Source organism: Leptosomus discolor, chromosome 9 (assembly GCF_034619465.1).
Source record: "Leptosomus discolor isolate bLepDis1 chromosome 9, bLepDis1.hap2, whole genome shotgun sequence".
Lineage (NCBI taxonomy): Eukaryota > Metazoa > Chordata > Aves > Leptosomiformes > Leptosomidae > Leptosomus > Leptosomus discolor.
In genome coordinates this window covers 10,851,894-10,867,212 of record NC_141399.1, presented here as the reverse complement: position 1 = coordinate 10,867,212, position 15,319 = coordinate 10,851,894, and the positions used below count along the sequence as shown (strand labels likewise).

General features: G+C 59.7%; 2 protein-coding genes across 2 annotated transcripts; one reads left to right on the top strand and one right to left on the bottom strand.

Annotated features, from left to right (window-relative positions):
• Nucleotides 1-393: 393 nt before the first annotated feature.
• On the bottom strand, nt 394-4,120 carry LOC147414839 (uncharacterized). The gene is made up of 5 exons (XM_086470382.1): nt 3,970-4,120; nt 3,511-3,896; nt 2,727-2,887; nt 2,183-2,315; nt 394-614 (listed from the first exon to the last, which is right to left on the bottom strand). Exons 1-5 carry the CDS (start codon nt 4,118-4,120, stop codon nt 408-410), a joined length of 1,038 nt encoding a protein of 345 aa, XP_086326508.1. The 3' UTR covers nt 394-407.
• Nucleotides 4,121-7,010: 2,890 nt separating this feature from the next.
• CCDC71 (coiled-coil domain containing 71) lies at nt 7,011-9,535 on the top strand. The gene has a single exon (XM_009959486.2). The coding sequence runs from the start codon at nt 7,068-7,070 to the stop codon at nt 8,259-8,261; it is 1,194 nt and encodes a 397-aa protein (XP_009957788.2). The 5' UTR covers nt 7,011-7,067; the 3' UTR covers nt 8,262-9,535.
• The last annotated feature ends 5,784 nt before the right edge of the window (nt 9,536-15,319 follow it).

Sequence of the window (15,319 nt, the reverse complement as noted above, 5' to 3'; positions counted from 1 at the left end):
GGCACCTGCCCTGCACCAGCCACTGGCACGGGAGCGGGAAGGGAGGTGAGAACACTGTGTGGCTGCTTGCTGCTGCCGTCACGGTGGGAGGGCCCTGCCTGGTGAGCGGAGGGTCACCGGGAGCCCCTGCCCTCCCACAGGAGCCGGCACAACGGGCAGCACTGCCTGCACAGGGGCTCCAGCCAGGCAGGCAGCTCCCCACAGCACTGGCAAGGCAAGGAAAGCTGTTTCTTCCAGGGATCCCATCACGCAAGCTCCCAGGATGCTTGTGCTCAGGACGGAACGGGCATGTCGCGCACCAGAGAGGGGACAGCTTGAAGCAGGAGCCCAGCCCTGGGAGTTTGCCTGCGTGCAGCAGGAAGCAGGGGGTGTCCCAGTCCAGAGCCCCTCGGCCACACGAGGTGCCATCACTGTCCACCCCACCGCTGGCTCGGGGCGCCCTTCTCCACGCAGGACAGGTAGCGGTCGTAGTTCTCCTCGCACCTCCTCACGCAGCGCAGGAAATAGTCCTCGTTGGCAATGGCCTCCAGCAGGTCGGTCTGCACCAGGCAAACGTCGTACAGCTCCGAGGTGGGAGCGCGCCTGGGGCTGCTGCTGCCCCGCTCCGAAAACACCTGCGGGAAGAGAGCGGCGCGCAGAAGCACTCGCACCCTCGGCGGGCAGCAGTGCCAGGGCTGTGCCTGGCAGCAGCACACGCACCCGGCGCTGCGCCCTGCCCTCCTCCTTGCCAGGAGCCTTCATGCTGGCGGCGGGTCGGTGGCAGAGGGCAGGGGCTCCCATCTCCGCTCCAGCAGCAGAAGGTGAAGTTTCTCCAGACTTCCCCTCCCTCCCAAAAAAGCTCCTTTGGCTCTGAATCAGTTTGTCACACATGTGGCTGGGGCTGCCCCAAGGAACAGGCCACACCACGGAGCTAGAAGAAAACAGCTCTGTGGAGCAGCCGACCCCAGGAAAACCTCTGCCAACAGCTCCTCCTTCGGCTGCCACAGCCTGTCGCACAGGAGGGAACAAGGACTTCACCTTCTGATCTTCACCATGGCTCTGCCTAAGGCCACCTGGCAATCTGTTTCCCTCCCAGTGCTGCTCTGTCACGGTCACTGACACAGGGACAGCCCTGCAGAGCTGGTGACGCAAGAGGAGGGGAAGCTGGCATCCAATCTACCGATCCTGGCTGCAGGACAGCAAAGTCCCAGCAGCGGTGATGAGCCCTGCTGGCAAGATGCTCAGCTGCTTCCGAGACCTCAGTGAGGTCTGCTGCCACGATAACTTGATCCGGCACAGGGGGAGCCCTGGGACTGGCCGCACGGCTGCCCCGAGGCAAGCTGAGCAGCCCGACTGACCAGCCCTGCCACTACAGATGGTGAACGGAGGAACTCCTTGGTCAGGGAAACAGCCCAAGGCTGAAATGCAGCAAGTGGAGCTGCGTGAGCTGCGGCTGCTGCAGCCACGCAGGCAGCAGCTGCTGCACGCAGGGGCCTCAGGCTCTCAGCAGAGCCGTCCACAGTAATTCCCCTGAATCAGGCACGGCACAGACCGAAGCCTGTTCCTGACAGGTCCGTTCCTGGCAGCAACAACTCCTGCCACCAGCTCCACCAGCTGAGAGAGCTTGTATGGGAGGGAACATCCGATGAACATCCCATCCCTCGCCACCAACCATTCACCAGCTGCCACAGGTTTCCCTCCCCCGTGCTGTCTCCTCTTGGATGGAAATGGGGTTCAGGCTCACCTGTGGATCTGCAGCTCTTGCTTGAGCATTGACAGTTGTCCGACTGCCAGGCACATTTCTGTCTGCATAAACGTTCCCTTTTCCAAGTGTGCTCCACCACAAACACTGCCCTTTCAATTCGGTGCCGCACACGAGCCACGGCCGCGCGCCGAGGCTGGCTGGCCTGCCACCACTGCCGCCGCCGGCAGGGCTGACTCACCCCGGCGGAGCAGAGGCGTTCGGCAGCGGGCGCAGGCAGCCAGCACCCGCGGTGCTCTGCTGACGACCGATCTCACCCTCCCCACAGGCAGCCCCGTGCATCGCTGCCACCAACGCTGGTGGCGCAGGGTGCAGCGACACCGGGGCTACGCCTTGACCCCCCGTGGCAGGCTCATGCAAAGGGGATGACACGTGCCTGACCTCACCGGGGACAGCCCCCAGTGCAGGCAGCTGGCACCAGAGGGGCCTTCGGCCACCTACCTGGGGATGAACAATGGTGTCCGCGTCGTCCAGCCGGATGTTGTCATCGAAGAATATGTGGTGAACGCTGGGGTCGTGGGGGTCGATCCACAGGGGCTTCCCACCCTGAGAAGAGAACTGATTCCTGGCCCACCTGAAACAGCAAGCAGGACAAGGAGCAGTCAGGGGAGGGAGAGGGCAACAGCTCTTGGGTAGAGGCAGGCCAGGCTACGCTGCTGGCAACTCGGAGACAGGGAAGGGGGACCGAGACTGTCCTGTCCCTCTGCCCGCTGCTGCCTCCTGAGAAAGAGGCATTTTGCAGCAAGGTCACAATGAGGGGGCTTTTGGAGAAAAGCCGGAGGTACAGCAGCGGATGAGGACCTGAGGAAAGTTGCGAGAGCCTCATAAGGCTGCCCACAGGCAAAATGGGGAGCACGTAAGTTGATAGAGGCCCCCACAACGTAAAGACCTCAAAACTCGGAGCTCTCCCAGGCTGGGAGAAGCTCGGAGAATCACAGGAGAGAAGAAAATGCCCAATCCACTTCCTCGGTGCCCCGTTCCTCACCAGTCAAAGTGGTCTTGGAAGCCTCCAATTCCCTCAAAGGAGCTGAAGTAGTTGTAAAGCTTTCTTCCATCTTCCCGGGTGGCCAGCCGCTGTGCTCCCCTTGTCAGCACCACCTCTCGCTTGCTGCAGCGTATCCGGCCAGGAGTGAGGTCCACAGGGAGCTGCAGGACCGCAGAAAGTGGGGGAGGAAAGGTTTCCAAAGCAGACAGGTTGTTTCATGCATTGGCAGAGTCATCAAGCAGCAGGATGGAGACTCCCCACCACCTCAGCGTGGGAGGGTGGTGTTGAGGAGAAGACAAGAGGAGGTGTGGAGCCCCCCCACTCAAAAATCATCCCCTCGCCAGGGATGGAAAGGAATGACCTCCTAGCTGCACACTGCCCCCGTTTTAATCTCTGCTCCCCGAGGAGCAACTGAAGCAGCTTCTGAAGGTCGTTCCCAGCGTTACTGCCCGGTGTGCTGCCAGGGGAGAGCGCGGCTGCGACCGGCTCTGAAGCGGGGAGCCCCGCTCTGCTGCAGCAGCCCCTCTCTGGAAGGAGAGATGCTCTGTCCAACCCGGGACACCCCAAGAGGAGACCTTTCCCACGCAGGACGTGCACACACACGTGCTCCCTGCCGGCTAACAGCTCCATCCCAAGAAACCGGCTGTGTTTCCTCTCCGCAGAAGCCGGTGCTTTTAAAAGCAGGTGGGGGAAGCGGCCGGAGAGCAGGCTGGCGCGGGGGAGCGCTGCGCAGGCCACCCGGCTGCCCTGCTCCAGCATGCTGGGCCCTAGGGGTGCCACTCACCGCCACATCCCGCAGGGCGGGGAACTGGGGGTGCTGCCCGGCCAGGGCGCAGCCGACGGCCTGGAGGGCCCGGGGCAGGTCGGTACCGAAGGTCCTGAAGACGACGGCGAACTCCCTCCCCTCCCGGTGCAGGCTGTCCAGGAGGCGGAAGAAAGCGGGCAGGATCAGGTGGTAGCTCTTACCGGGTTCCCCCGGGACCGAGAAGACGTCGTGCGGCCGGCCCGGCCACTCCAGCAGCTGCAGGTGGCGGGCGTGGAGGCTGCCGAAGCACCGGCCCGGGCCCGCCTCGGTGAAGGCGGGGTCCCGGCCGTGGTGGCTGTAGTAGCTGAGGGCGCCGGGGCACGGGGGGCCCAGAGAGGGGCGATCGCTCGCCCACTGCCACTCGCCTGCAAGAGAGGAGGGTGCTCAGCCGCCACCGCCGCCGCCGCCCGCCCGGCCCCCGCAGGCCCTGGCGCTCACCGGCGGCCCCGGCGCGGCCCCAGGTGACGGTGCTGAGGAAGGTGTTGAGCGCTGCCCGCGGGCCCTGCCCCGACACCGCGTCCGCCGCCACCACCGTGTTGTTCAGGTCCACGTGTAGCACCAGCCGCCGCCGCCCGGCCCCGCCACTCATCGCCCCGGAACCGGCGCCGCCACGGGAACCGGCCCCGGCCGCGCCGCCGTTACCTGGAAACGGCGCCGCTTCCGCCCGCGCCGCTTCCGCCGCCCGGCGCCCCCTGCCGGCCCGGGGGTGCGCCGCGGGGCACCGCCCGCCACCGGCGCCCTGACCGCCGTTGCCATGGACACCGGCGAACGCGGGGGTGGAGGTCGGGGTCAGGGGGCGTGACCGAACGTTCGCCGTGTGTTGTGGGCGTGGCCGTGTTCCGCGGAGGGGGGCCGGAAGCACCGCCCACTTCCGCTTCCGGCCGCTCCGCGGGCGGCCATATTGGAGCGGAGGTCCCAGCGCAACGGAGGGTGCGGGTCTGGCGGCAGCCGGTAGGTTGGGGCCGGCGGTGCCCGGGCCCCGCGCTCCCGGGCGAGGGCGCTGCCGAGCCGCCCGGCGGAGCGGCCTCCGGGCGCTGGAGGCGGAGCCGCGGCGCTGAGGGCCCCGCCCCGGCTCCCGCCCCCGCCCCCCGCGGTCCCGGGAGCCGGCGCGGGCCGAGCCGGGGGGGCCGCACCCGCTGTCTGCACCAATCACCTCCCCGCAGCCCCGTAGGGAGGGCGCCGGCCCCGGGCGGCTCTTCCCGCCCCGGGGTCCCCCGGCTGGCGGGATGAGGGTGCCTGGCCAAGGCTCCCGCCGGCCACTCCTGACCGGACCGGGACGAGCCTGGGGCGGGGTATATGCGAGGGACGGGCGCTCGGGAAGGGGCATCTCCTCCACCGAGGGGTGGGCTAGTTGGAGAGGCTGAGCCGGGGGAGGGGGGGGCTTCCCGCCCCGGCGTCCCCCGCCCCGGCGTCCCCCGCCCCGGCGTCCCCCGCCGAGCCTTCGGGTCTCCGCGCCAGCCGCTATCTCCACAGGCTGCCCCAGCCCCGCGTCTTGGCCCTGCTAGCAACCGGCCTGTCCCTCCGGTGCAACCGCAGAAGCACTGCAGAGCCCTTTCCTGAGCTCCGCACCCGGGCAGCCGGGGCTCTATACCCATGCTGGCATCGCTCGGGTCCTGCCGGCGCTCTGCACCCGTGCCGAGAGCGCTGTGGCCCTGTGGCACTTTAGCCAAGGTACGTCCCCCCGGTAGGGTGTCAAGTGAGGGAACTTGCTGTTGGGTGGGCAGACTGGGAGCGTGCCTGCTCGTGGCCGGCTTTCGCTCCTCCGGCAGCTTGCACTACACAAAACCAGACCGGGAGGATCGATGTGGAGATGTCACAGCCTCTCCGCTCAACATCAGAATGTCCCTGGTGTGTCCCAGCGCTTCACGGGCTTGCTGGAGCCCGAAGATGATCCGTTTTGCAGCCTGTTGAGCGCATGTTGTTACTTGTGCTTCTCTGTTGGTTTCTCTCTCTTTACCAGATCAGGATTAAGCTTTACATCCTTGCTGGCTTCGGCTTGCCTGCTGCCGCTCGTTCGCTTTGGAGAAGTGGCAAATCTCGCCGCTGGCCCATGACGCTGGTCAGAGCACTGTCCTGCCTTCTTCCCCTCCTCCGTGGGAGATCCCCTGCCTGTGGCAGAACAACTGCATTATCCTCCTCCAAATCCCTCTTCTGCTGTGACGTCTGCAGAACACTTGACTGAGATTAGTCTGTCATGTGGAGGCTCTTACCCCCGCCCCCCCCCGACCTGTGCTTCCCCTTCTGCGGCTGCTTTTGGCTCGTGTCTCTTCCCTGCTTGTGCAGCCCGCGGCGGCACGGGCACCGGTCTGGGGCTGGCGCTCCTGGGGTTGTGGTGAAACCTGAGTTCTGGGAGGAACGTCGGACACGAGTAGTTCCTTGCTCTGTCTGCTCAGGCGCTAACTTTTCCATCACAGCTTTCTTGCCTGCGCACTGCCCTCTCCGAGGGTGTCTATTATTTTGAGAGGTATCAACGAAGCGGAAGATTTTATAAAACTTCTTGGCGCAGCGTCCAGCTGTGGAGCTGGCGAGGCCGTCAGCTCGGTGTGAGAGGATTGGAGTTCTCCCAGGTGCATCACAAAGTCCTGCCTGGACTGCTTTTCAGTCCCTGGTTTTTATTTAAAGCAATAATTAGCGCTTCTGTCCTGGGCAGACAGCTGTGTAGTGCCGTGAGCATGATCCCGGTGTTGTCCCTCAGGCCATTGTACACTTGGCCCCGGTGATGTGTGTTTCCTTCGTGCCGCCCTGCTTGAATTTCCTGCTTCCTCCTCGCTTGGCAGCGAGTGCCCTTGGATCAACACCAGTTTGCTGTGACAGCAAGTTGCAGACCGTTGTTCAAACAAGGGAACAGCAAGGAGCGGTGTTGCCTTGCCACAGCGTTCAACATCAACGAAGCACAACTGAAAGAGCTTCCAGCTCTGCTGTCAGGTCTTCAGGAGGATGCTGCGTCTTTGGCAGGGACTCCGCATCAATTTTTGAGCAGAATCAGCTAGGAAGCTGGAAAATTGAACGTGACACTGGGGTGGATTTGAGGTGCTCAGGCTGCTCAGTGTTGAGATGGCTCAACTGTGGTGTTCTCAGTGCTTGCGCAGGGAGAGCGTTCAATGAAGGGCTGCTTTACCGAGGGAAAATGAGGTCTGGTTACCCAAAGCTGAGGCATGTCCATCTCAAACTGGAAACAAACTGCAGATTTTACTGAGTTAACCATTGGAACCCTTCATCTTGGGATGGGTTGGATGGGATTGCCTGAAATCTTTGTTTAGGTTTGAGGATATTTCTGTGAGAGATGTTTTAGTTTTACTTCAGAGATAAATCAGTGATGGGATTTTCTTGATGATGCTTCTAACTTGGATTATGCCCAGAATCTGACCAGATGTTTGTGAGTAGCCGTGCCTGGGCTTAATGGTTTCAGGTTCCTGCTTAAAAGCACGAGGTGATTTCAGTGCTGTAAGCTAACTATCTTCTCTTTCCTTTTGAGGTGTCAAGGGTTGCTTTTCCAGTAATTTGGACCTTTTTGAAGCACCCGCTTGCCTAATGCCATGAATATTGCAGTGAACAATGTGGAAGAAAAAGCTGTCCATTCCTGGTCGAGAATTTCCTCTGCAGGACAGAAAGTGCTGGAGGAAGCCCTCCGAGTCTTCAACCCGATGTCCAAGGACCTTTCGGACACAGAGACCCAGTTGGTGGCCTTCATTCAGGGCCTGAAGGAGGAGGGCTACCAGCCCACAATCCTGAGGAGTAAGGATGTGTACGGGTACAGCTCGTGCACGGCAGACACCCCTAGTCAGACGAAAGAGAGCACCCCCCACAGCTGCGCCACCGCTGCCGAGTCCACTAAGGGTCCGGCCAGGAACACCGCGGCTGTGCCGAAGGTGTCTGCTCCGCCCACCGGCGTGCGGGTGAACTCTTCGAAAGTCTCCGCTCAGCCCGTCTCCAAAGGGGATTCCACAAATCTCCTCTTGAGCTCCTTGAAGCAGACGAGATCCGGCACGTCCAAGGCCGCGGCAGTGGGCTTCCCTACGAGCGTGTACCCCGACGTGTATCCAGCCATGAGACTGTCGGTGGTGCTGGAAGCTCTGGTGCCGCTGAAAACTAGCGCCTCCTGTTTGGAGTCCAAGTACGCACGAGGGCGTCTTGGGATCTCGCCCTCAGACCTTAAACTCCTCAAGGCTTCGAGTCCGCTGAGGCAGTTTTCTTCAGGCAAGGCCGCTAAAGCCACAGAAGGTAAGAGGTACAAGCATTTGATACAGAAAGCACCGAATTCTCCCACCCTCGCTTTAAATCTTCTGAAGGGACCAAAGGGTGGAGTGCTGCAGGAGAGCAATGCTTGCAAAGCCTCGGGAGTCCTCAATGGGAGAGTCACAGGGAGCTCTTCCCAGGGCTGCACCACGGCGCCGCAGTCCAAGACCTTGAAAATCAAAGATAAGGAAGCTCTGGTGGGGAAAACGGAGTGGACGAACAGCAGCGCTTACCGGGAGAGCGTGGGGCAGAAGAAGAGAAGAGCTACAGAGGCAAGAGAAGCACCACAGAGGAAGAAAGCAAATACCATTCCCATCCAAAATAAATCTCGACGGGCTCAGAGCACTTTGAACCTGCTGAAATTCCGGGCCATCAAGGTGGGCAACTCTTCCTCTGATGATGAAGTGAGAAGGAGAGCACAGAAGATTCTTAGGGTCAACCTGTCCCCTGTGATCCGAATTCAGCCCTTGTCCCACTCTCACAGCGTCCCCTGAGTTTCTTCACTTTGTCCCTTTTTTTTGTGAGTAAGTACAAGCCTGGCACCAGAGTGTGGAGAAGTTCCAAAAGCGACTCTGGAGCTCTAGTGCCTGGTGACAATATGTCGACTAACCTGCCGACGCAGCAGCCTGCTCTCGTGCTGGTTCTGCCTGTCTACCACTGCTCTGCAGAACTGGCTGCAGAAATACAAAAACCTGTTGGGGAGCGCGGGGTGGTGACGCTGGCCCGCGGCGAGCTGAGCGGGCCGGAGGGCTCGCTTCCCGCGGGCGCTCTTCTGAACGTGGCAGGCTGCACCCTCGTGCAGGGAGGGAACACGGGACTTTCTCATGCCATTGATGCACTGTGATATCGCTCTTTTTCAAACTGTACATTTTACTGGGTTTATTTTGATCAAATTTTATAACTTTATTATCTATATATCTATATATCCATATATGTGCATATGGCCCATGAACTGTGGGCCGATGCGCTTCCTCCATCCCTCTGGGATTGGGTTTGATAGCTTTTGTTCCTTCTCCCCTTCAGCCAGTCTTTTGTTGAAAGGTGCCAGGATTTCTTTGTGATTCAGTGTTGTAACAGTCTGTTCTGGGCTCCCTTGAGCAGCTCAGAGGCAGGCAGAGTTATAGCCACTTGCTTGTCTCCAGAAATGCCAAGCAGTTTGGAGAATTGCCAGCCGATAGCTGACCATAGTTTTAATCATACTTTTGCTATTACCTCTGCGGAAGAGGGGGATGTTACGGGGCTGTTGCCTGCAAGGCTGCCTGACATCTCTGGGTGCCTCCTCCGTTCGTTGGTAGCAGAAGCTCTGAACTCGTGGTGGGGTTTGCCTCCAAAGAGCGATTCCTCCTCAGCACCCAGTGTTGCTTTGCCCTCCTGTACCCTAGGTGCAGATGTAGAACATGGACTGTGACTGTTAGAGCCGAAGGGCTGAGGTTGTTAATAAGAATTGTATGAAGTGTCCTGCCCGCCGTGTGCCTGCTTTGCTGTTGCTGGGTGTTTCAGGAGCAGGTTCTAGGTGCCAGTAGAGAAGACACAGGCAGTGTTTGAATGTGTTAGATACGTCCTGCCGGTCCCAGAGCTTAGTATTTGAGCCTGAATTAAAGCAGAAAAGCGAAAGAGTTGAGAGCATATGTGCCAGCACTTAGAGAGTTTCTTTCTGTCGGTTTGTGGGGGTGAAGCAGTAGGAGGGGAGATCGGCACCGTGTTGTGATGGGTGAGAGCTCTGCTGTGCCGTCTGGGATGTTGCGAGAAGGTGTGTGGCAGGTGTGAAAGCTCCCGGAGCGCAGGCTCTACCCGTCCCCAGGAGGCACTGCGGAAGCGCAGGCGGCCGCGTTAGCCTGCCTGCCCCGGGGCAGGCTGTCGGGTGCGAGCACGGGCTGTGTGCTGGCGGAGGTCGGGTCGGCTCTCCGCAGGGAGGGGTCTGCGGGCTCCAGGAGAAACGCTGCGTTGGAGCTGTAGGTGCTGCCGCTGACACCCAGGAGGGACCGTGTCTGAGGAGACGATCTGCGTTGGGATACTGCAGGCGCAAAACCTGGGGGCTCGGGGAGAGGAAGCGGCGTCGGGCCAGGCACGGGCTCAGCTCTGTACGCTGCTGTACGTTCAGAGCTCTGCAGCAGTGGGCCAGTAATCCACTCATTCTCTCACCAGCTCAAAATACCAGTTGTCTGACCTAGTAATCTCTGTGGACATTGGCTGAAGGGATGAGCTCCCCTGGGAAGCCCCAGCTCCTTACGTTTCAGCCCCTCCCTAGCACCTGGCTGGGTTTCAGCGCTTTGTAAAAGGGGTCAGTGTCTGATCCCCAGCTCGGAGAGGGAAACCGCGGCACAGAGAGGAGGTTCGTGAGGGAGTGAGAGGGCAGGGAAGCTGGGTGTCTTGAGGGACAGCCGGGGTTCTCCCCCCTCGCCCAGGTAGAGCAGGGTGGAGGTTCTCCCTCGGAGGATGATTGCAGGCTCTGAATCTCACACTCGGGTTCTGTGTGGTTTTACTGTGCGTATCTGAGTTGTGGTCAGAGATCATCACTTGCAGTGTCGGAGACTGACCTGTGAATGCCGCTGGTCGGCTGCAGAGGAGGAGGAAGTATTTTCTTTTGCTTGTGTTTTAAAATGCCCTGGCAGAGAGTTCCCTGTCCTGACATGATGCTGGATGAACAGGGACTCTCCATTACTGTTAATTGGCCAAAAATCGCTTTGTCCCTTTTGTTCCTGCTCCTTCAGACCTTTCTCATTCCCACGCTTTCAGATGCCAGGTCTTGAAGTCTTGCACTGGAGTTTCTCTTTTTGGCCGTTTCCTGAGGAGGGCTCTGAACTCCTGCCTGCAGTATCGCTGTCTGACAGGCTGCTCAGCAGCTTCCCCTGTTCCCAGCCCCTTATAAGGGCACCGAGAGCTGTCTCTGGAGCCTCCTCGTGCAGCCCAGACATCCCAGCTGAGCGCCTGGCCTCTGGTGGGAAAACCAGCTGTGCATCAACAGAGCTGAATTCGGGTTGAGGTTGCTTTTCATCCAGCCTGAGCAGGAAGCTGAGCACCTGAGGCCAGCTTGCCAGGCCACATCCCTCCTCTTGGTTGTGTTTCTTCCCCTCAGCTGCGCTGCTGCCTGCCTCCCCACTCTTCACCGTCACTTCTTGTCTTTCACAGCTTGGGTCTTTGCCAGTCAAAGACTTGGCTTGTACTATTGCTTACATCCAGCAGAATATGCTGCCTTAGTGCTGCCATGCCTTTCCCGGCACCAAGCTGAGTTCCGCGAATGTTTGGTGGCGATGGCTCGCCCAGTGTCCTTCCCGGGCCACCAGCAAGAGGTCTTCTGTTCCACAGGGAGAGACAAGCATTAGAAATGCTTCTGTGTCACTGAGGCGCCTGCCAGGGAAGTGAACACCCCATAACTCTGTGCTCAGGGACTTGCCCATCATCAGTCCAGCCTCCGTCAGCTCTTCTGGACGTCTCTGACAGACCGCAGGGCCCCTGAGCTACTGGGCAGCACCAGAGCTCGATTCTCTGCCCTCCTGATGTCTCCTCTTCCCCCTCGCAGGTGGTTTGGGAACTTGGCTGGAAGGATTGCGGCTTGTTATTCACAGAGGGGCTTTATAGCCCCTGGTGCCAATGTCAGCAACTGCTGCCTGTCATCCAGTGCTGGCAGACAGGGTGTCTGCAGCCTGATGGTGGCTGGCTCTAGCGTCGTCCTTCCTCTCGTGGCTGGGTGCGGGTGCTCCTGGCATCCTGGGCCTTTGGCACTGATGTTCAGGAGGCTGCAGAAGCGGCTGTGCTGTGGATGCTTCTCTCTGGTGTTTAGGGAAGATGAAAGCTTTGATCAAACCAGACCTGCCTGAGACCTGATCTAGCCAGAGATCTCCCTCCAGAGGTCCCTTCCACCCCCTGTTATTCTGTGACAGCAGAGTAACTCTTGCCTTCCAGGGATCTGCGCAGCAGTAACTGGTAGGGCACGTAGAAGTGCGTTGACTGGAGTGCTGTGGTCTCTGCTGAGTGTGCCGTGTGCAGGTTGTTCAGACCTGTTTCTGTATTAGTCACTTTGAATTCATCCAAGTGCCTAACCTGGCTTATGCTGTTCCTGGGCACCGTGACAGCCAAGAGCTTTGGAGACTCTCTTAGGAATGCTTTTACCACATGGATTTGTGCCACTGTCACTTCTAGAAATGTTTCAGCCAGCGGTCAGAGGGCTGTTCTTCCGACTGATTTTGTGGAAATTATTCTCCTTTTATTCAGCTGCCAAGAAGCAAGAGTTTATGCTTTGCCTCCACCAGACAAGGTCCTTGAGCTTCCTCCGTGCTTCAGATGTCCATCAGTGAGGTCCGTGGGGAGAGCAGCTTGTCCGGCAGGCAGCTGAAGGGGAAGCTGACATCAGATAACAGTTGAAATCACATTGTTAATGGGAAGAAATGTTTTGAAGCTCATGTCCACTGTGATCGGATTTCACCATCTGCCACTACTTTTAGTTGGAGAAGTTTCTCCTCGGCCTCTTCCCTGCAATCCATGTAGCGTGGTGCTGCTGCTGCTTCCAAACTCTTTGACTCCCCCCCGCTGCAGAGCCAGCTGCCATAGCAGTCCTTGTACAGAATTTCTTAAGCACTTTTTTGCAAAATAAAAAGGGATTATTTTGTTATTCCTGTTTTGTAGCCCACTAGTGGTATTTCAGTGCGAGGAGGTGGTGTGCTCCCTGCAGCGCTGTGAGCCCTCAGTAGCTGGATACTTCTCAGACCAGGGCATCACCCGCCCAGCCTGCGGCGCTCACACTCACAGGGCCAGGGGGGCAGTGGGCTGAGACCCCTCATTGCCCGGTGTGTCCTTGCACAGGGTTCAGCCAGTCGTCAGCTCAGAGCATCGCAGGGCAGCCGGGAGCAGAACAGCGCGGGTGGGTGATGCTGCGCCCCCAGCTCCGCTGCCCTGCTCCGTAGCTGCCCCTGCTCTGCCCTGTGTCCTCCGGGCCCACCTTGTACACCAGCAGCCCTTCACTGGTGGAGCCAGTGGGAGTCCTCTGGCTCCAGCTGTGGCAGGCAGGCCTGGGGGACCTTGGGTTTGGGGCTTGAGCGCAGAATTTGGACCCTTTCAGTTGTGACTTGTGCTGTGTCCATGGCCAGACCTTGCCAGCATGTGGGGGGGTGCAGCCGCTCCAATCGCTCTCCCCCTTGGGTCCAAGCTCCCTGCCCTGTCTGGGAGCTGGGCCTTTGGCCACGGCGCAAGGGACACCTGGGGACAGAGAGCAGGTTTGTCTCGGCTGCAGCTGGACAGTGTGACGTGAGCTGGGCAGCTTCCCGGGCAGGAGGGCAGGTTTAGGTGGGAGGATCCTTGTGTTGGCTGTGGTTGGCGGGGTGGGTGGTGAGCCGTGTGGAGCACCTGCTGCTCAAGCAGGTCACTTGGTTTGTGTGGAAGTGACAGTTTGTTTCATTCTTCGAAATGGCACTGGCCTGTTTGCTCCTGTGGTCAGATGGGGACGGCTTTTCTGGGAGCTGAGGTGGCCTGAGGAGAGGACAGCTGTTGTGGGGCACCTCGCACTTTCTTGATGGCTTTGCGAGCTGGGTGGGCTGGCACCACCCGCGGAGAGGGCAGCAGGGCAGGTGGCTCCCAGGCCCTTGTCTTCAGGACTCTGTGCTAGAGATCTCCACGCTGGGGTTTCCCTCGCCTCGCAGCCCGCTCCTGCCTGGAGCTGGGTGCTCTTAGGAAGGTGCTAGGTGCCTTGCTGGCTGGTGGAGCAGAGACCTTGGCCCAGAAGGCAGGAGAGTCAGCCCCGAGTGAACCCTGTCTGCAGGTGTGACACTGCTAGCACTTACAGCTTGCCCAGCTGCTGCCTCCAAAGCTGGGGTGCTGAGGCCGGACCCCTCAGTTTGGTTGGGAAGACAGAGGAGGTCTGGTGGAAGAGCTGGGATTAGGGGAAACCAAAGACACCAGCAGCGCCTGGCTGGCTAGCTTTGGCTTCTGCTTCTGCCGCAGGAGGAGATCTGCGAGCAGAGGAGCCAGGTCTGGGGCGTACCGTAGCACTGCCTCCGCTCTGTCCCTGCCCGGCCAACAGAGCCCGTCCTGCCCTGTCTGGCAGCACTACGCAGGCACTGGTGCTGCGGGCTCTGGGGCACGGGTGAGGGGGTGCCCTCTTGGAGCAGCTGCCCCTCCTAACCCTTGGTTTCCATTCTCCATTGATCGCACAAACTGGCCCTGCTCGGGTGGCGGTGGGGAAGGTAAGCTGCTCCCCGGCTTGCAAAGCCCCCCCGCCCCGGTGCGTGCTGACTGTACCCCCTGGATGCCCTCGCAGGGTGGGTAGCGCTTCCTCCGCTGAGCATCCAAAATACCTTCCCCTTCGGGACGGTTAGGCCTTGCCCCAGGGAGTCCCTTAAAGGCCTTATTATCGTCTGGGACTCTCTCCATGTTGTCTTAATTAGCCCTTTCCGTTCCTGTTGCTACAGGCAGCCCCTGTGAGAGTCTGGTGATTCCCACAGACGCAGTCAGGCACTCGGTGATGTTGTAAAAGAGAAGGTGCTGCAAAGCCACCCCCAGAAATACCTCCCCTCCTGCCCCTGCTCCGCCACGCTGCCATGGGACACGCGATGAAACGAGCGTCGGTGTTCGTGGCGGGGACGGCGCGGTGCGTGACGCCGTCCCCTCCTCCGGGTTCCTGGCGTGGCGCTCCTGAGGAGTGGCGTTTCCCGAGCAGAGGCACAGCAGCCGCTCCGAGGGACGCGGGGGCTCTGGGTGGGCACTGCCCGGCCCCTCGCACTCGTCTCTGCCAGCTTTCGTCTCTACGCCGCAGTGTGACCAACCTGCTCCGGCTGGGACCGGTGCCGCCGGCTCGGCCGTGGGCATTCTGGTGTTCGGGGATCCCAAGCAACAGCCGGGGAGCAGCGACTGCAGCCTGCGGGACGGCGAGTAACAAACTTTTGTATGGTGAATTTACAACAACTGATCATCTTGTTCTTGAGTGAACTTTTTACTGTTTCATTTATTTGTGTAGAATGTTTCTGAAGCTATATTAATATTTAATGTTTAATATGAGGCTGGACTGCTCCACACTCAGTGTTGTATATTTTGGAATGGCATTGTTTAGTGAAAAGACAGCATTAGTATTATTCTGCTCTTCAGAGGGAATGGGACAAAAAAACAGACTGTCTTTTTTTCTTAAATGAAGTGAACTTTTTGTTATGAAGTCCTAGCAGGTGTCCGGCCCTTCAGTAAAATGGTGCTCAGAACTACCCAGCGTGTCCGGCTTTTCTCTGGGCCCTGCCAGACTGCTCCTTCCCTGGGTTCCTGCTCCCAGCCCCGTGTGAGCTCCATGGAATGGGTCTCTCATGTGCCCAGCTGCTGCGTGGGGCATGCTCAGCTGGGGACCACCACCACCTCTTCTCCCCAGTTTCCCCCCAGTGGGGTTTGGGGTTACCCAAGCCCCATTAAGGAATGCCTGGCTCGGGATGGGAAACGCTCCAGACGAGTGTCACTGGTGCTGATCTGGTGTAAACTGGCATAAATCCGCATTCCAGGTTAGTGCCTAGAAACGCGCCGGGTGGGCTCTGTGCTGGCTGCCGCTCTGCCAGCTCCTGCCTGCCCCCACACCCTCCGACTT

Coding starts and splice junctions, on each gene's coding strand:
- LOC147414839 (XM_086470382.1), bottom strand. CDS start 4,120: ATGAGTGGCGGGGCCGGGCGGCGGCGGCTGGTGCTACACGTGGACCTG. Junction 3,897..3,969: donor GGGCCGCGCCGGGGCCGCCG/GTGAGCGCCAGG, acceptor CCTCTCTTGCAG/GCGAGTGGCAGTGGGCGAGC. Junction 2,888..3,510: donor CCGCCCTGCGGGATGTGGCG/GTGAGTGGCACC, acceptor GCGGTCCTGCAG/CTCCCTGTGGACCTCACTCC.
- CCDC71 (XM_009959486.2), top strand. CDS start 7,068: ATGAATATTGCAGTGAACAATGTGGAAGAAAAAGCTGTCCATTCCTGG.